The 18,242-nt window shown below is 42.9% G+C and overlaps 3 protein-coding genes across 3 annotated transcripts in view; all 3 read left to right on the top strand.

Moving 5' to 3' along the window:
* Positions 1–177: 177 nt before the first annotated feature.
* Positions 178–828, top strand: LOC117484774 (CD5 antigen-like). The gene is made up of 3 exons (XM_034133201.1): positions 178–524; positions 609–769; positions 817–828. The coding sequence occupies exons 1-3, from the start codon at positions 410–412 to the stop codon at positions 826–828; spliced, it is 288 nt and encodes a 95-aa protein (XP_033989092.1). The 5' UTR covers positions 178–409.
* A 6-nt stretch (positions 829–834) lies between these two features.
* LOC117484776 (CD5 antigen-like) lies at positions 835–4,843 on the top strand. Its single transcript, XM_034133203.1, has 3 exons — positions 835–908; positions 4,230–4,550; positions 4,635–4,843. The coding sequence occupies exons 2-3, from the start codon at positions 4,436–4,438 to the stop codon at positions 4,841–4,843; spliced, it is 324 nt and encodes a 107-aa protein (XP_033989094.1). The 5' UTR covers positions 835–908; positions 4,230–4,435.
* Positions 4,844–4,869: 26 nt separating this feature from the next.
* The window catches only part of LOC117484773 (scavenger receptor cysteine-rich type 1 protein M130-like), a 65,900-nt gene continuing 52,527 nt past the window's right edge, over positions 4,870–18,242 (top strand). The window contains exons 1-4 of the mRNA XM_034133200.1: positions 4,870–4,923; positions 6,350–6,670; positions 6,755–7,048; positions 7,681–7,995. Of these exons, the coding sequence (XP_033989091.1) occupies positions 6,556–6,670; positions 6,755–7,048; positions 7,681–7,995 (724 nt within the window). The 5' untranslated portion in view covers positions 4,870–4,923; positions 6,350–6,555. The remainder of the gene's footprint in view (positions 4,924–6,349; positions 6,671–6,754; positions 7,049–7,680; positions 7,996–18,242) is intronic.

The raw sequence follows: 18,242 nt of genomic DNA, 5'->3' as shown, positions 1-18,242 counted from the left end.
GAAGGGTTCACTAATGGAGACCACTTGCTAGAGGGTATCAGATGTAGATGTGAGGGTACCTGCAGTCTGTGTTCTTTAAACATGTGTTTTGTTGTTCATCATCAACTCATGTTGGAACTGAGTCCAGTTTGAATCTCTGAAATATTGTTTCATCTCTTTGATGGTGTGTCTTTGACCTCTGTTTGACCTTCTGTCCTCTGCAGACTCTGTCAGGCTGCTGGGGGGGACTGGTCTGTGCTCAGGCAGACTGGAGGTGAAGTCTGACCAGTCTAACCAGTCTAACCCGTCCTGGTCCTCAGTGTGTGAGGCTGACTTTGACCAGCAGGATGCTCAGGTGGTCTGCCGGCAGCTGGGCTGTGGGGCTCCTTCAGTCCTCCAGGGGGCGCTCTATGGAGAAGGGGAGGCTCCAATGTGGACCAAAGAGTTCCAGTGTGGAGGCCATGAGTCTGCTCTCCTGGACTGTAGCTCAGCCTCAGAGAGAAACACCTGCTCACCTGGCACAGCTGTTAGCCTCACCTGCTCAGGTAGAGAGGAGCTGTGATTGGTTCATTCTGTTCTCATCAAACTCACTTTATTCTCTCTCTGATCACTCTCTTGTTTCTCTTCAGAGCCTGGTGGTGTTAAGCTGGAGGGAGGAGAGAGTCGCTGTGCAGGAGACCTGGAGGTGGAACATCAGGGAGAATGGAGACCAGTGGGCCGTTACTCTCTCTGGACCCTGAAGGCAATAGGAGTCGCCTGCAGAGAGCTCGACTGTGGCTCTGCTGTTTCTGTGGGATGGAGAGAGAGAGAGGGGTCCTCAGGGAGACCTGTGTGGAGGATCGATCCTGACTGTGTTGAGTCTGGATCTGCTCTGAGGGAGTGTGCAGCATCATATTACTCTTCCTCCTTCCTGACTCTCACCTGCTCAGGTAAGCTTATCAGTGACATCATCAGTGACATCATCAGTGACATCATCTAAGACAGTCGTTTTAAGCAACCACAGTTCATGTGGGGGTTAACCGAGATTAAAAAGTGTCTAGAACAAATCCAGACATGATATAAACGTCACTGAACATTCATCTGGTAGCAGAGTGACATCTCATTTAGTATCCATCACAATCTGTATGAAATCCGTCTGATATTCATGTGGCAGAAGCTTTGTTTGTTTATCACGGGTAATCAGGTGTAATCAATACATACACAAGGTTTCAAATCAGAACATACGTAATATTTAATATGAGAGAGACTTTATATTTAACCTCCTTTATTTAGGACACAGTGTTTACAATTTCCACTGACAGCTAAATGTATGTTTCTCTGTGAATATGCATCAGTGCACGGTACTTTGAGGAGCAGCTGGTGTTAGGAGAGCGTTAGCTGAATGCTGGATGGGTTGGGGGCATGTCTCTTCTGGGCCCCCAGAGGGTCTTGCTGTGCCACTGCTCACAGCCATGAGGCCAGATCAATGAAAGCAGGATACATCCTTTACCGTCAAACTGGGTCTGAACACAGCTGCCTGTGTGCGCTTGATCAATACTTTCTGATGTTCTATTTATGATATGCTACTTATCAGCTACATGGCCCTAACGTGTGAAGTTACACAAGCATCTGTACCAGAGAGGAGGAGATGAAGAGAGCAGGAGGGTCAGAGCAGGAGGAAGAGGAGGAGATGAAGAGACAGGAGGGTCAGAGCAGGAGGAAGAGGAGGAGATGAAGAGAGCAGGAGGGTCAGAGCAGGAGGAAGAGGAGGAGATGAAGAGAGCAGGAGGGTCAGAGCAGGAGGAAGAGGAGGAGATGAAGAGAGCAGGAGGGTCAGAGCAGGAGGAAGAGAGGAGATGAAGAGAGCAGGAGGGTCAGAGCAGGAGGAAGAGGAGGAGATGAAGAGAGCAGGAGGGTCAGCAGGAGGAAGAGGAGGAGATGAAGAGAGCAGAGGGTCAGAGGAGGAGGAAGAGGAGGAGATGAAGAGCAGGAGGGTCAGAGCAGGAGGAAGAGGAGGAGATGAAGAGAGCAGGAGGGTCAGAGCAGGAGGAAGAGGAGGAGATGAAGAGAGCAGGAGGGTCAGAGCAGGAGGAAGAGGAGGAGATGAGGGAGCAGGAGGGTCAGAGCAGGAGGAGAAAGGAGGAGATGAAGAGAGCAGGAGGGTCAGAGCAGGAGGAAGAGGAGGAGATGAAGAGAGCAGGAGGGTCAGAGCAGGAGGAAGAGGAGGAGATGAAGAGAGCAGGAGGGTCAGAGCAGGAGGAAGAGGAGGAGATGAAGAGAGCAGGAGGGTCAGAGCAGGAGGAAGAGGAGGAGATGAAGAGAGCAGGAGGGTCAGAGCAGGAGGAAGAGGAGGAGATGAAGAGAGCAGGAGGGTCAGAGCAGGAGGAAGAGGAGATGAAGAGAGCAGGAGGGTCAGAGGGAGGAAGAGGAGGAGATGAAGAGAGCAGGAGGGTCAGAGCAGGAAGAGGAGGAGATGAAGAGAGCAGGAGGGTCAGAGCAGGAGGAAGAGAGGGATATGAAGAGAGCAGGAGGGTCAGAGCAGGAGGAAGAGGAGAGATGAAGACATTAGTGAAGAAGAAGACATGTATGTGAGGAAGATGAAGTGTCAGAAAGAGGGCCAGAGGCAGGGATCAGGAGGCAGAGGAGACTCCAGCTGGACCACATGGTATGTTCTTCTTCTCCTCACATCTTCCATCACAGCAGCTCAATCTAGCAGCTCTTAGTATTGACACATATTGAAATGTGTTGCTGCACAGGTCACCTCTAGCTCTCTGAAGAGATGGGTGATGTCATGTGTGTACTTCATTATAACTAAGTACTTTGACTGTACTTACAGTACACAGAGTTCTAGGGTACCATGAGTACTTTCTGCTGTTTTATACTATATGTTAGTTTGTTAGTCTGAACACCTTGTTTCTCTTGTGCATTAAGAACACTTGTGTTAGGCCATGATTTAACAATAAATAGGTTTTATATACAGTATGAAATACCACGTACTGTCGGCCCCTCCCATGCCACCCTGACCTCTTGCCCCCCCTTTGCCTCCCCATGTAAAATGTTCTAGAACCCCCACTGTGCAGGTGTGAGGTGAGACAGGTAACACACTGCTGCTGCTCCGGCAGTGATAACTGGGAGCCTCTTATTAGGAATAGAACAGCGAACATGTCTGCAAACACAAACTCTGTCAGAAGTGTGCAGCTGTTAAAGCCACTGACAGCCGATCCAGCAGCGATCAGGAATCACAAACGGAAGTCCTTTAACTTCACACTCAGAGGAAAGGACGTCTCATTGCTCTGAAAACACATTTCCTTACTCCCTCCCTCTTCGTGTGGAGGAAAGGACGCAAGTGAGGGAAGCATGGACTCAAGTTCAGAGACTTAGGATGGACCTCATATCGTGTTCTTCCAAGCTAGAGTAGAAGTGATATTAACATTGTTTTCCGCTTCGTTCTGATGCCTTAGTTTTACCGGGAAGTGGGCAGGGCAGTCATTTCGCTTGAAAGGGATGCACTCATGTGATTGGCTTAAATGATGCAGACATCTGATTGGCTACAGAAACTCCCATCTTGAATACATTCCTTTGTGAATCTAGCGGCGTCAGGGTGTCTCAGAAATCCACTCACAAAAGCATTTTTTATAGAAATGTAACAACATCAAATCTGTTATTGATGCACAACATTGAACACTTTTAAAGTCACTTACGCATCACTGTACCCTGTATACCAAGGAGGTTTGCCATCACTTACTGTACGGAGGCTCAGTCACTGGTACACGTTTATTTATAAAGCCATGTTGGGTAAACTCCCGTATTGTATCTGCTCTCTGATAACACAGAGAGTTGCAAGCAGCTATTGTCTGAGATGGCAGGATGTAGTCTTGTTAGATGTGCCAAGAGCAAGGACTGTCTTAGGGAAGACAGCTTTTATGTGCGCAGCTCCACTTGCTTGGAACAATCTTCAGCAAGAATTGAAACTGAGCAATTTCATTGCTCTGCATGTTTTTAAAGCTAGGCTAAGTGAAATGCTTTTTGATACCATGGGTACTTGTAAATGTCGATAACTATGTAAATGTAGCCTGTAAATATAATATATGATGTCCTTTATTGTTTTATGTTTGTTTTATGTTTCATGTGGAACCTATTTGCTGCAGGTCTCCCTTGAAAAAGAGATCTATGATCTCAAGGGACCAATCTTGTTAAATAAAGGTTTGAAATGAAATGAAAAAAAATGATGGTGTGTCTTTGACCTCTGTTTGACCTTCTGTCCTCTGCAGACTCTGTCAGGCTGCTGGGGGGGACTGGTCTGTGCTCAGGCAGACTGGAGGTGAAGTCTGACCAGTCTAACCAGTCTAACCCGTCCTGGTCCTCAGTGTGTGAGGCTGACTTTGACCAGCAGGATGCTCAGGTGGTCTGCCGGCAGCTGGGCTGTGGGGCTCCTTCAGTCCTCCAGGGGGCGCTCTATGGAGAAGGGGAGGCTCCAATGTGGACCAAAGAGTTCCAGTGTGGAGGCCATGAGTCTGCTCTCCTGGACTGTAGCTCAGCCTCAGAGAGAAACACCTGCTCACCTGGCACAGCTGTTAGCCTCACCTGCTCAGGTAGAGAGGAGCTGTGATTGGTTCATTCTGTTCTCATCAAACTCACTTTATTCTCTCTCTGATCACTCTCTTGTTTCTCTTCAGAGCCTGGTGGTGTTCAGCTGGAGGGAGGAGAGAGTCGCTGTGCAGGAGACCTGGAGGTGGAACATCAGGGAGAATGGAGACCAGTGGGGGACTCTCTCTGGACCCTGAAGGCAGCAGGAGTCGCCTGCAGAGAGCTCGACTGTGGCTCTGCTGTTTCTGTGGGAGAGAGAGGAGTCCTCAGAGAGATCTGTGTGGAGGATCAGACCTGACTGTGTTCAGTCTGGATCTCCTCTGAGGGAGTGTGCAGAATCACATTCCTCTCTCTACCTCCTGACTCTCACCTGCTCAGGTAAGCCCATCAGTGACATTGTTTATGACATCATGTCCTCTGTCTCTTTGTTAGTCTCTCTCTCTCTCTGACAAAGAGACAATCCCTCTCTGCTACCTGGACTGTCACAGACTGAAAGCTCTTTGTAATGTCTTCAAAGCGGTGTCTTCAGACTGAGAGGAGGTTTTCACAGAGACTGTTTTTATTGTTGCTGCTGGGGCAGGCAAACATGTGGATCTCCAGAAGCAGGAACAACAAAGTAAACAGTACAGCAGCTCAGCAACTCACTAACATGTGTTTCTCTTGGTGAAAGCAAGAGGGAGTTAGATTTTAGATTTCACTCTCTGATGAGAAACATGGAGGAGCTTTTAAACTGTTATAAAGGAGTCTTTAAAAGATCTAATCTCCTCTCTCTCTCTCTCTCTCTCTCTCTCCTCTCTCTCTCTCCGGAGCTCTCATACTTTCGATTCTGTTAGTCTCTCGCTTATGCACTCTTTCTGCTCTTCTCTCTCTGCTCTCTCTCTCTCTCTCTCTCTCTATCAGTCTGAGCAAGTAATTAACCCTCTCTCTCTCTCTCTCTCTCTCTCTCTCTCAGTCTTGAGAGGTCATTAACCTCCTTGAAACCTGGGATTACAGAGTTCAACTTGTTTCAGTAAATGCTCCTCACTTCGTTGAATGTTTGGCACTTTAGGAGGAAGTGCATCTCTGTCTCAGTCTCACCTGTCGTACAGTGACCACATATTCTGTTTTCTTTTGGTTGCCAGGATCTGTTGTGTCTTCCTGTTGCCAGTGTGTGGTCACTGAGCCTGTGCTTGGTTAGGATCTGTCTCTGCTTTCTATCTCTGACAGTAGACAGATATTCTGCCAGCTCATACTCTCTCTTTAGAGCCAGGTAACATTCTAATCTACTTTGGCTTCTAGTTTCTTCTTTCCAATGTTCTAAATAGTTGTGTTTACATTGTGTTATAATGCGTTTGACTGTGATTGGTGTTTGGAGAGCAGTGTTGTTGAGAGACTGGTCAGAGTGGCTCTGAGAGGGGGCAGTTAGCCTCAGCACCAGCTGACATAGGGGACTCTTCTCTGGGGTTAGCTCTTGGCTTTGGAGGGCTTTGGAGTGGAGGGTGTCTCGGGGGCTGGATCTAAGGTGGTTAAAGAATGTTAGTGCTCTCTTTTGAGTGTTAATGATCAGAGGGTATCTGCCTAATTCTGCTCTACATGCATTTGTTGGTGTTTTTCTCTGAACACGTCAAATGTATCTGCAGAATTCTGCATGTAAAGACTCTGTTGGATGTTTGTCCCAGCGGGTATAGCTCTGGTGTGCATCAATAACATATTTGATATTGCATTTTTACAAAACGCAACTGAGTCCAGTTTGAATCTCTGAAATATAGTTTCATCTCTTTGATGGTGTGTCTTTGACCTCTGTTTGATCTTCTGTCCTCTGCAGACTCTGTCAGGCTGCTGGGGGGGACTGGTCTGTGCTCAGGCAGACTGGAGGTGAAGTCTGACCAGTCTAACCAGTCTAACCCGTCCTGGTCCTCAGTGTGTGAGGCTGACTTTGACCAGCAGGATGCTCAGGTGGTCTGCCGGCAGCTGGGCTGTGGGGCTCCTTCAGTCCTCCAGGGGGCGCTCTATGGAGAAGGGGAGGCTCCAATGTGGACCAAAGAGTTCCAGTGTGGAGGCAATGAGTCTGCTCTCCTGGACTGTAGCTCAGCCTCAGAGAGAAACACCTGCTCACCTGGCACAGCTGTTAGCCTCACCTGCTCAGGTAGAGAGGAGCTGTGATTGGTTCATTCTGTTCTCATCAAACTCACTTTATTCTCTCTCTGATCTCTCTCTTGTTTCTCTTCAGAGCCTGGTGGTGTTAAGCTGGAGGGAGGAGAGAGTCGCTGTGCAGGAGACCTGGAGGTGGAACATCAGGGAGAATGGAGACCAGTGGGGGGCTACCCTCCCTGGACCCTGAAGACAGCAGGAGTCGCCTGCAGAGAGCTTGACTGTGGCTCTGCTGTTTCTGTGGGACGGAGAAAGGAGTCCTCAGAGAGACCTGTGTGGAGGATCAGATCTGACTGTGTTGAGTCTGGATCTGCTCTGAGGGAGTGTGCAGCATCACGTTCCTCTAACTACCTCCTGACTCTCACCTGCTCAGGTAAGCCCATCAGGGACATTGTTTATGACATCATGTCCTCTGTCTCTTTGTTAGTCTCTCTCTCTCTCTGACAAAGAGACAATCCCTCTCTGCTACCTGGACTGTCACAGACTGAAAGCTCTTTGTAATGTCTTCAAAGCGGTGTCTTCAGACTGAGAGGAGGTTTTCACAGAGACTGTTTTTATTGTTGCTGCTGGGGCAGGCAAACATGTGGATCTCCAAAAGCAGGAACAACAAAGTAAACAGTACAGCAGCTCAGCAACTCACTAACATGTGTTTCTCTTGGTGAAAGCAAGAGGGAGTTAGATTTTAGATTTCACTCTCTGATGAGAAACATGGAGGAGCTTTTAAACCGTTAGTGTTTCACTCCATCTGTGAGCTCTGTGGTGGAGGGAGGCCTTGCTTTGAACTCTGATTCTATCTGAAGAGATGTGTTTAACAAATCAAATCTTCTCAATGTCTAGCTAACTAAGATCATTGTTGTTGTTAATAAAGGAGTCTTTAAAAAATCAAATCTCCCCTCTCTCTCTCTCTCTCTCTCTCTCTCTCTCTCTCTCTCTCTCTCTCTCTCTCTCTCTCTCTCTCTCTCTCTCTCTCTCTCTCTCTCTCTCTCTCTCTCTCTCTCTCTCCAGATAAGCTGTTTCAGCCCAACATATCTGTGTCCTCCTCCATGTACGGGGTCTCCGGGGCCCAGCAGCAGGGGTTCCAGGTGTTCAGAGGCTTCACCTTCACCATCAGTTGCTCCATCCAGCCTCAGTACCCAGGAGGCTCCTTCCTGCTCAGCTCCTCCACTCACAACTACACCCAGCCAGCTGTCAATCACTCTGCCCACTTCCTGTTCTCGGCTGCAGAGCCCGCCCACCAGGGAAGCTACAGCTGTGTTTATGTCTCTGCTTTTTCTCAGGACTTCTCCTCTGAGAGCCGTCTGCTCTCCGTCACCGTCACAGGTGAGCTGTTAGAGTTTACTGTAGGACAGAGCGTGATGCTCCCCAGGAGAACGCTGGTGAGGACTGAGTGTTTTACTGTGAGCCCTGAAGCAGTCACACCCTTACATCACATTTAGCTTTCCAGAGCAACGTACATAAGTGCAATGAACCGTGAAGACATGAATCCAGAACAGCAATTCTCCAGTCAGCTGTAGTTTACATTGGAGTATTGCCATGAGTACTGACTGTTCAACAGATACAGCTAGCAGCTTCTCCCTACAGTCCTACTGTCTGGTATGAACTGGAAAAAGGGTTGGGGTTGAATGAAGATCTTAAGAAGATGTAGTTTATTGTAATATAACTGTAGAGGAGTCTCCATGCTGAAGTGGGTTCAGGTCTCTGTGTGTTTGCTGACTCTTGATGTGATGCTGTCCATGTGTTTGATCAGATCCAGGACCTTTTATCATCCGAGCCGTCGTCCTGCCGCTGACTCAGCTGCTGGTGCTGCTGGTGACCGTCGGCCTTTACTTCTACTGTAAGGTACGGAAACATGTTGTTGTTCCACTGACTGAATGATAAGGTACTGAAACATGTTGTTGTTCCACTGACTGAATGATAAGGGACTGAAACATGTTGTTGTTCCACCACTGACTGAATCATGAGGTACTGAAACATGTTGTTGTTCCACTGACTGAATGATAAGGGACTGAAACATGTTGTTGTTCCACCACTGACTGAATGAAACAGTGTGTGTTATTGAACAGGAGTGATGCAGGAAGTCTCACTGTGTGCTGTCATGTCTCTCCAGGCCACCAGGGGGCGGAGGCCGAGCCGACAGGAGGACATTGAGCTGGATTACCTGGGTGTTCCTGCTGAAGAGGAAGGAGCTCAGGGAGCAGAGTAGCAGCTCCAAGGAGCTCCTCTCACACACATGGGTTTATCAGCTCTTATAGCTTTTAACCAACGTTAGAAAATATAGCTTTCACTCTGAAAGTCACCAGCAATGTGTTAGTGCCTCATGTTTCCTGACTTCCTGTCAGCTCCAAGCCAATTGGTTCCCACTGAAGATGAAGATCTTTAAAAAACATCACAAGTTAGTTTTATTTTTAAAAGTCAATGCAGTCGGTGCAGTTTGAAACCAGACACACCAACCCAGGCCGCTCAGGAACTAAGTTGGCCAATGAATGCCATATATTAATGTTCAAATATCCTCTAAAAACAGTGTTACAAAACCCAATGTTTGAATCTAATGTAGTGATTCCTGAGATAACAGGAGGAACGCGTTACAGCGCCACCTAGTGTTAGATTTGTAGACCTCGAGCACAACAAGGGTTTTTGTTATTCAATCAACAAATAAGACAAAGTACAGTTTTTAAATGTTACGTTTTTCACAACAATTCATCTGATCAGCGAGATAGGATATTTGATCCCCTTGTGGGTCACATGGGTCATTTTAGCAGCAGGGCCAGATTTAGCTGAACAATATACAAATAGGAATTGAACAAAAGTAAATAGTCCAAACACTTCTTATTTCATAACAATGCAGATGTTTTTTTTATTGAAAAATGTGATTTCAGTTTAATTTAGCTTGATTTTAGTCTGAAGAGATTGTTTGTTTAAAAAAAAGAAGCTTTTTCAGAGAAATCCGATTATATTTGTAATTTGCCAAAAAGTATAAGATTGTAACTTTTCTTCAAAGTTCTTATTTCACATGTACTGAGCTCAGTTTGTAATCATTTTCAATCATTCAGTATTTTTCTTACGTTATATCATTTTTGATGGTATTTCTCTGTATTTTGTAGTAATTTAGCTGTTTTTAAGAACTCCACCTATTGGAGAGCATTCCCAAATTCATAAGATATTAAATACTAACATGTTGAAATTAAAAATGTACATAATTTGGTAGAAGTTTCCTTTTTAAAAGGTAATGCGCTTTGTTATGTGATCAAGAAATGTGCTTGTTTTTGTATTATTGAGGATTGTACTTATTTCACAAGATGATCAATAATCTGTAATCATTACTTTTTGGACTTTTATGAAACATTTTTAATTTCTTTTGAATTTCACTTTTTTCAAAGAATTCAGATTATTTTTGTGATTTAGGATTTTCCCAAATTCAGGAGACTAATTATTTCGTACTTAAAATGTTAACATTGTCCGTAAACAAGTGTTGTGATTTTGGAACCGAGAAATGTTTTTGCTTCATAAGAATTTTGATTGATTTTGTTGTTTTTTGCATTTCTGAAGAATTTAGCTTTCGCCAATTAAGGTTTTTTGATGTGGATTTTTTTTAACAAATGTTGTCATCGCTGTCATTTGCTATGTACCAAAAAAATAATAAAACTTCTTTAATAATCCATGAAACTCTGAGAGTGAGCTGATTTCAAAAGTGTTTCTCCTGGTTTGCTTTGTTTCTGTGTGAGAATTAAACCTCAAGGCTTTAGTTCTAACAGGTTAGTATTGAAATAGCTGATTGATTGATAGCGTACAGCGCCCATAAACTATGGCAGGGGTCTGCAACCTTTTGGACCCAAAGAGCCATTTTGCCCCCTTTTCCACCCATTTCTTTTGTCTGGAGCCGCAAAACTGTTGGCAAAACATATCTGATAGCTTGATAGCCTATAACGTTGTATTAATTGTTATATCATAGACATGTATTATTTATTACATTAAAGAAAACTGTTAACCTCTAATAATAAACAAAGAACTCGTATAAGGAGAATAAAAAGAAATACACAGGCCTACTTTAAAATAAATGAAACACAGCACTTGGGGAGTCCTCTGCACATTTGAAGGAAATAAATACAATTCAAATGGGCCCACTTTGAAATAAATAAAAGCTACACACTGTGAAACAGTTCATGTCAGTTCAACTTGCAAATGAAAGTCCACCTGCTGCCTTGGAAAAGCAAATCAAGTCAACTTGAAGACAAACTTTGTTTCAACTCATTAATGCAAGTCAATCTCGTTGATATGACTTAAAGGTTCTAGTTGTATTAACATTGTTTTTTTTAAGTTGTTTAACCCTCCTATTGTCTTCGTTCCCCCCCTTACTTTGGTGTTCGCGGTCAAATTTGACCGGTCCTGTTTTAGCTGCTATTACATTCAAACAAAAACCATGAATCATCACCAAATGTCATTTAACACCCTTTCAAACTGTACATATTGTATCAGACTACTGGTACACATGAACAACTGCAGTAAATATACAAAGAATAGACACTGAACATGTATTGCGTGTGCCAGGTGTGATCCATGTGGTGGGGGTGGGCAAATATAAGGGGGAAAAAATATAGAGTGTGGTTTGTGTGTGTGTGTGTGTGTGTTGTCGTTTGTGTGTGATGTAGTTTGTGTGTGTGGTGTGTAGTGTTTTGTGTGTGTATGTGATGTGTGTCGTGTGTGGTAGCCAGTGTGTGTTGTGTCATGTGGTTATGTGCTATGTGTGTGTGTTGTGTGATGTGTGTATGTGTGTGTGTGTCGTGTGTGCCTGTGTGTGTGGTGTGTGTGTATGTGTGTGTGTGTGTGTTGGTGTGTGTGTGTGTGTGTGCTGTATGATGTATGTGTGTGTGGTGTGTGTGTGTGTTTCGTGTGTGGTCGGTTGTGGTGTCTGTGTGTGTGTGAATGTGTGTGGGTGTCTGGGTGTGGGTGTGATCTGTGTATGTTGTCTGGTGTGGGTGTTGTGTGTCGTGTGTGTGTATGTGTGTGTGTGTGTGTGTGTGTGTATGTGTGTTGTCTGTGTGTGTAGTGTGTTGTCTCTGTGTGTGTGTGTGTGTGTGTGGTGTGTGTTTGGTGTGTGTGTGTGTGTGTGTCCTTGTGTGTGTGTGTCGTGTGTGTGTGTGTGTGTGTGTGTGTGTGTGCTGTGTTGTGTGTGTGGTGGTGTGTGTGTTGGTGTGTGGGTGTGTGTGTGTGTGTGTGTGTTTATCTGATCCGGATGGTTACTAATTCCTTTTCTTTATGGGGAACACCATGGGTGTTTCAAAGTTGACTAAATCATCCAAAGTTCAATGAAAGTGGTGATCAGCAATTTGATATGTTCAAATGTCTACTGTGAAGGATATCATAAAGCCTTAATGCAATTGAATGTAAAACAAAAAAGTTATGATTGATGAAAGTAGTAAATCGGTCAGATTTGACCCGAAGACAACAGGAGGGTTAAGTTGTTTTAACTTTATACTCAGAGTTGAAGCAAATACCAATCTGACATTATTAGAGCAAGGAAACCTTATTTACCTCCTAGTCAAATAAACTCACATTTCAGTCTTATTATAACTCACACTTTCAAGTTCTACATTTATATAACTCATCATTTCAAGTTAAGAAGATTGTAATAATACATTTGTTTCAACTTAGATCTATTAGTTATATTGACTTCTGATTGCAAGTTTATTATTACATAATAATTATTGCAGCAAATTTGTTCAGATATATAACATGTATTTAAAAAAACATGTTATAAATCAACTTGAACACGGCATGTACTCGCTACAGGGTGTACTGAGGGTTTGTGACTGCAGACCGGTTACATGCAGAGAAAGCTACATCACACGGGGACGGGTAAGAACAGAAAAGCATGACATGGGACCTTTAAATAAAAGTGTTGGTTCATTAGGAAAGTTATTATCTCCCAAAGTATATACATTTAGACAATCAAACATTCAGTTCAGGAAAGCATAAGGGTTTACCACCTCTTTGCCCTCTTTTCTTTGTGTGGCCTGCTGACCTGACCTGACCTGCGCTGTACAAACTACAGATCCATCTCTAGGCTCAGCAGCCCTGTCCCCCCATAAGGCTGAACCTGAACCAGCTGTTCTCCCAACTGAAGGAGGTGAGCAGCATTGTGTTGAATGACATGCCACTTAACATATCTGAAGGGAGACAGGAATACAACATATATATCAAAACAAATATCTTTGGGGCCCAATGTGATATATTTTCACGGGGCCCAAAATCCCTGGCGGCACCGCTGCTTAGGATCACACTTTATCAATCCTTTTGATCGTTCAATCCGCACTTTAATCCAAGCATTGCGTCGTAACAAACATTTCTCTCTGCTCCATTCCGTTTCCTTTTATCTTGGCAGGCATCCAACGTATATCCATATCCCGATCAGCTTTAATATCTTCCATCTCATCCATTGTATTAGTCCATTTACTCACGTCCACAACCACACACTTTGGATTCCTAAAGCTTTTAGTCTACTAACCCATCATCCAAGGGTGGTTTTCACTATAAGTAAAAAAGAATTTTTGGACGGACACTATAATTTAGAGTTTTTTACTATGTGAAATCTGAATTTTCTTTAAAATAAAAAACATCTATATTGATTCTGACTGTTCTACATCCAACTCACAGGTTTATCATTACTTTGAGAAAAAAGATTATTAATTTAACCCTTTTAGAAGGGAAGATATGGTCATTTGTTCTGGGAATGTCATTTTCGAGCCTGAGACCTGAAAAACAGGCTCAGGGCTTAACAGGTTAAAAAGCTGTTCATGTTACAAAGTGTTTTTGAGTTTATATGAAGTTACTACTGCAAAAATGTCTGTGTTAATAATGCTTCCAGGTGACAAATGTGTGAGAGTTTGGGGCGAATATTAATTAACACTCGCTCAGAAGTAAAACAAAACATAGTCTCATCTGTTAACCAGAATCCTTGTTAAATCTGTGAAGTTTTATATATATTTGACTTATTACTCTTTATGTTTTATCATATGGATTTAGACCGTTACAAGGCCTTTTCTTACTGATATTATATATTGTTACTATGCTCTGCCTTTAATACATTATAATGTGTACTTTTATATGAAATAAATGATGGCTCTACGCTGTGTGTAAATATGTTAATATCGTCTGACTAAACAAGCGTATCAACAACACAGATAAATATTACAATTTATTTAAACCAGTGATTTACTGTCTCAATACTGTTGAGTACTGTTTGAGTAAATGTATGGATTTAATTTAATTTTAAATAAAAGTATAAACATGTTTTATTATCTATTATGTATTATAATTATAAAAGTAAAACATAAATACAAAAATTATTTAATTTTTTTTTCACATACTCAAAATAAATAAAGCTTTAAAAATACATAGCCTACAAATAAATCGAGCTTAAAGCACAATAGTATATACATGATACTGGCCTACATATAGTCAATATACAAAGCATTTTTGGTAAATCTCAAAATGCTGTCCTTGAACGCATCCTCTGTGCTTATGCTCTGTACATGAACACAGTAAATCTCCATACTAAGTGTTTCGAATAAGTATTTCGGTCCTTTACTTAAGTAAAAGTACAAATACCATGGTCTTAAAATACTGCGTTACAATTAAAAGTCCTGATTTCAAGACTTTGCTTAATTAAAAGTACAAAAGTATAAGAATCAAATCAACTTAAAGCATAAAATGTAAAAACACTTATTATGCGGAATGTAGTGGAGTAAAAAGTATAAAGTAGCATTAAATGGAAATACTTAAGTAAAGTACAAATATGGCAAAAAAGTACTAAAGTACAATACTTGAGTAAATACACTTGGTTACTTTGGTTACCACTGTCCATACTTGAATGTACCCATGAACGCACCTCTCTGTCCTTGAACGCACCTCTCTGTAATTGCAGTCTCTGACCGACAGGTGGCGACATTTCCTCACAGCTCTGCTTCAGGTTGTGACACAATGAATTTTGGGAGGATTAACCAGCTGAGTTTTCAGAGCAAAACTAAAAGCACAAGTGCGAAGTGGGTCCGAAAGAGAGACATATATAAAGCTAAGGGAAAACAAAGGTGGAAATTAAGTTAAATGTAGTCTTTTTGGGGCTAAAAATAGAAGCAGGTAGTTGTTTTGAAAATCAGGATCTCGTTCTCCTTCACCTTCTTGCAAAAAAATCCTCTCTCTTCTCTACGACGTTGGACTACGTATGTCTTGCAATGTCAGTTTTTATGCTTTTTTAGATATATTTCTCACAGCTGTCAAGGTGTTTTTCAACATTACCTCAGCTCTGCCTGTAAACTCGCATTTTGACATATTATTGTACGTGTTTTCTTCATGCATTTGCAGTGTAAGCCCCTCCTCTCTTCCTGCTGACTGAGAGAGAGAAGGAGGCAGCAGAGATTCAGTCTGACAGCAAACACAGAGGGGGACACATCTCCAGAGAATAGACGGGCACAAAGAAGGGATTAAATACCAGGAATAAGGATAACAATCGTTTTTTTTGTGGACTGCATCAACAGGAGTAAGGAGAGAGGATTTTCTCTTTGTGTTTGTGAGTAAATGCTGCAACTGAAACAGTTTTGACTCACTTTAAAGTGGATTCTACCTCTGGATAACACTATGGAAGGTAAACAGTCAGATCCAGCTTCATGTTTTGATTGAATAGTCTATGTTAGAGGTATAATATTAACACAGTGGCGTTAAGTAACTAAGTACATTTACTCAAATACCTTTTTGAGGGACTTTACATGTTCTGCTACTTCATACTTCTACTCCACTACAGTTCAGAGGTAAATGGTGTACTTCTACTCCACTACATGTATTTAGTTACTTCACAGATCTGGATGAATGATGTGAAATATAATCAAGTGTTAAATCAGACTTTAGTTCCACCTGGAGTAAATTCACAAGCTACCCTGCAGAATACAAAGTCATTCAAACTAGCTGCACCTTTACCAGCTTTGAGAACACTTTAATGATCAATCATTATAAAACATATCATATATATTATTCTGAAATGGACCAATCTGCACAATGACTACTTTTACTGTCGCAACTTTCACTATATTTTGATGATAATACTTTTTCTACTTGAGTAACATTTTGAATGCAGGACTTTTATTTGTAACAGAGTATTCCTACTCTTTCTACTTTTAGTACACGATATGAGTACTCCTCCCCCCTCTGAATAATAATAATAATCATCATGGTGGAGCCGGTGGGGTTTGTGGCTGCATGGAAAGCCCAGTTCCCTGAGTCTGACCCCCCCTCCATGGATCTGGAGTCACTGGGGAACATCGAGCAGGAGCTGGACAAATGCAAGACGTCCATCAGACAACTGGAGAAGGAAGTGAACAAGGAGCGTTTCCGCATGATCTACCTGCAGACTCTGCTGGCCAAAGAGAGGAAATCCTACGATGGGCAGCGGTGGGGATTTAAAAACTCTCCACAGATCAACGATGGAGACCAGCACACAGACACAGGTGGGGACATTAACTTGACATTACCTGGTTGAGCTGGATGTAAGAAGGCAATCAATCCTTAGTACCAAATATCAGCCCGATGTTTGCCTGCCAGCTCTGTGATACAAAGTCTTTGTTATGTCCAGAGGTGGGAAGTAACTAAGTACATTTACTTAAGTAGTGTACTTAAGTGCAATTTAGAGGTACTTGTACTTTATCAGAGTATTTCCATTTTGAGCTACTTCATACTTCTTCTCAACTACATTTAGATAGATACTTTATTCATCCCAAACTTGGAGATTTGTTTGTCACAGCGGCAGATTTGTCCAGCATTACACAAGTTAACAATATTTGAAAGATAGAATAAGAATAAAACATTAACATTAGCAGCAAGTATATACAAATTCACAGTAGAAAGGACATGTATCACTAGGGTAACAATTCAAATAAAGGGAAATACTGTTATTTTACTCCACCTGTTTATTTCACAGCTTCAGCTACTTTTAACAAAATGCATCTCTCAAATTTAAACTAGTGGACTAACTCTTAAAGTCACAAAAGAGTCAGATTATTTAATAATTTTACAAAAAGTAAATCAGAACGTGGTTTGTCTACAGCAGTACAGTGCTACGTGATGCCACACATTTATCTAGAAATGTCACATGTATAATAATTATGATTATATACACACATAAAGACAACATTTTGTTGATAATACTTTTGTACTTTTACTTAACCCTCCTGTCGTGTTCAGGTCAAATCTGACCGTTTTACTACTTTCATCAATAATATATATTGTGTTTTACATGTTATTGCCTCAGGGCTTTATGATATCCTCCACAGTAGGCATTAGAACATATCATGTAATTGCTGATCACCACTTTCATTGCATTTTGGGTGGTTTAGTCAACTTTGTAACTCCTATGGTGACCGCCATAGGAAGTGAATGGGTTTATCCACCAGATAGTACACACCCACAAATCGACAAGCATGACATTTTCAGTGTCTATTTTCTCTGCAGTTATTCATGTAAACCAGTAGCCTGAGACATTGTTTACAGCTTAAAAGGGAGTTAAGTAACATTTGGTGATGATTAATGACTTTTGTGTTAATGTAAGAGCAGTTAAAATTGGACTAGGAATACCAAAGTAAGGCGGGAGAAACAAACACAGGAGGAGTACGATTTTGAATGCAGGACTTTTACTTGTAATGAAGTACTTTGACAGTAATGTATTGGTACTTTTTACCCAAGTAAAGCATCTGAACACTTCTTCCACCTCTGCACACAGATGAAGTAAGCAGTAAAGCACATCTGGAGGTGGATGCAGCGTCTCCGAGCAAACAGAAAGATGTTGGTCCAGAGGTTCCTGAGTATCCTCCAAGCACAGGCTCCGTGGCAGCTCTGAGGTCCAACTTTGAGCGCATCAGGAGGGCCAACTCTCACTCTGCAGGGGACGGGAGGGGCCTGTCGGTGATGGAGAAGCCCTTCTACGTGAACATGGAGTACCACCACGAGCGAGGCCTGGTCAAAGTCAACGACAGGGAGGTTTCAGACAAGATCAGCACCCTGGGGAGTCAGGCCATGCAGATGGAGAGGAAACGGTCCCTTCATTCACTTCCTGGGAACCTTTCTGCAGCATCGGGGGACATCAGTAAGGTGCAGAGAGGGAGATCCACGGAGGGAGTCAACGGGGCGTACGAGGAGGTGGGGGGGAGGTCCGAGTGCCAGCCCTACACCAGTGTGTACGTGGGGGGGATGATGGGGGAGGGGGAGCCTCGAGTGATCCACATCCGGGACCACAGCCAGGAGGAGGAGGCTCACCTCACCTGGCCCAGGAGGTCCTACTCTCCAGGGAGCTTCGACGACGTGGGAGGTGAGTGTGGATCTTTTATCATTAAAGGTCCCCTATTATACTGTTTTTCATCAATTTATTACAGGTCTCAGATATATACAGAACATGTCTCTGAAGTGTTTGGCTCCAAACACCAAACAGATCATTGCAGCATCCCATAATCCCCTCTGTTTCAGCCCTGTTTCCAAAGTGTTGATTCTCTGTCTGTTACTTTAGATGAAAATAAGGAGCCACTCCCCAC

The sequence above is a fragment of the Trematomus bernacchii genome, unplaced genomic scaffold (assembly GCF_902827165.1).
Source record: "Trematomus bernacchii unplaced genomic scaffold, fTreBer1.1, whole genome shotgun sequence".
NCBI lineage: Eukaryota > Metazoa > Chordata > Actinopteri > Perciformes > Nototheniidae > Trematomus > Trematomus bernacchii.
Note: the sequence above shows the minus strand (reverse complement) of the source record. Positions and strands in the feature narration are given on the sequence as shown.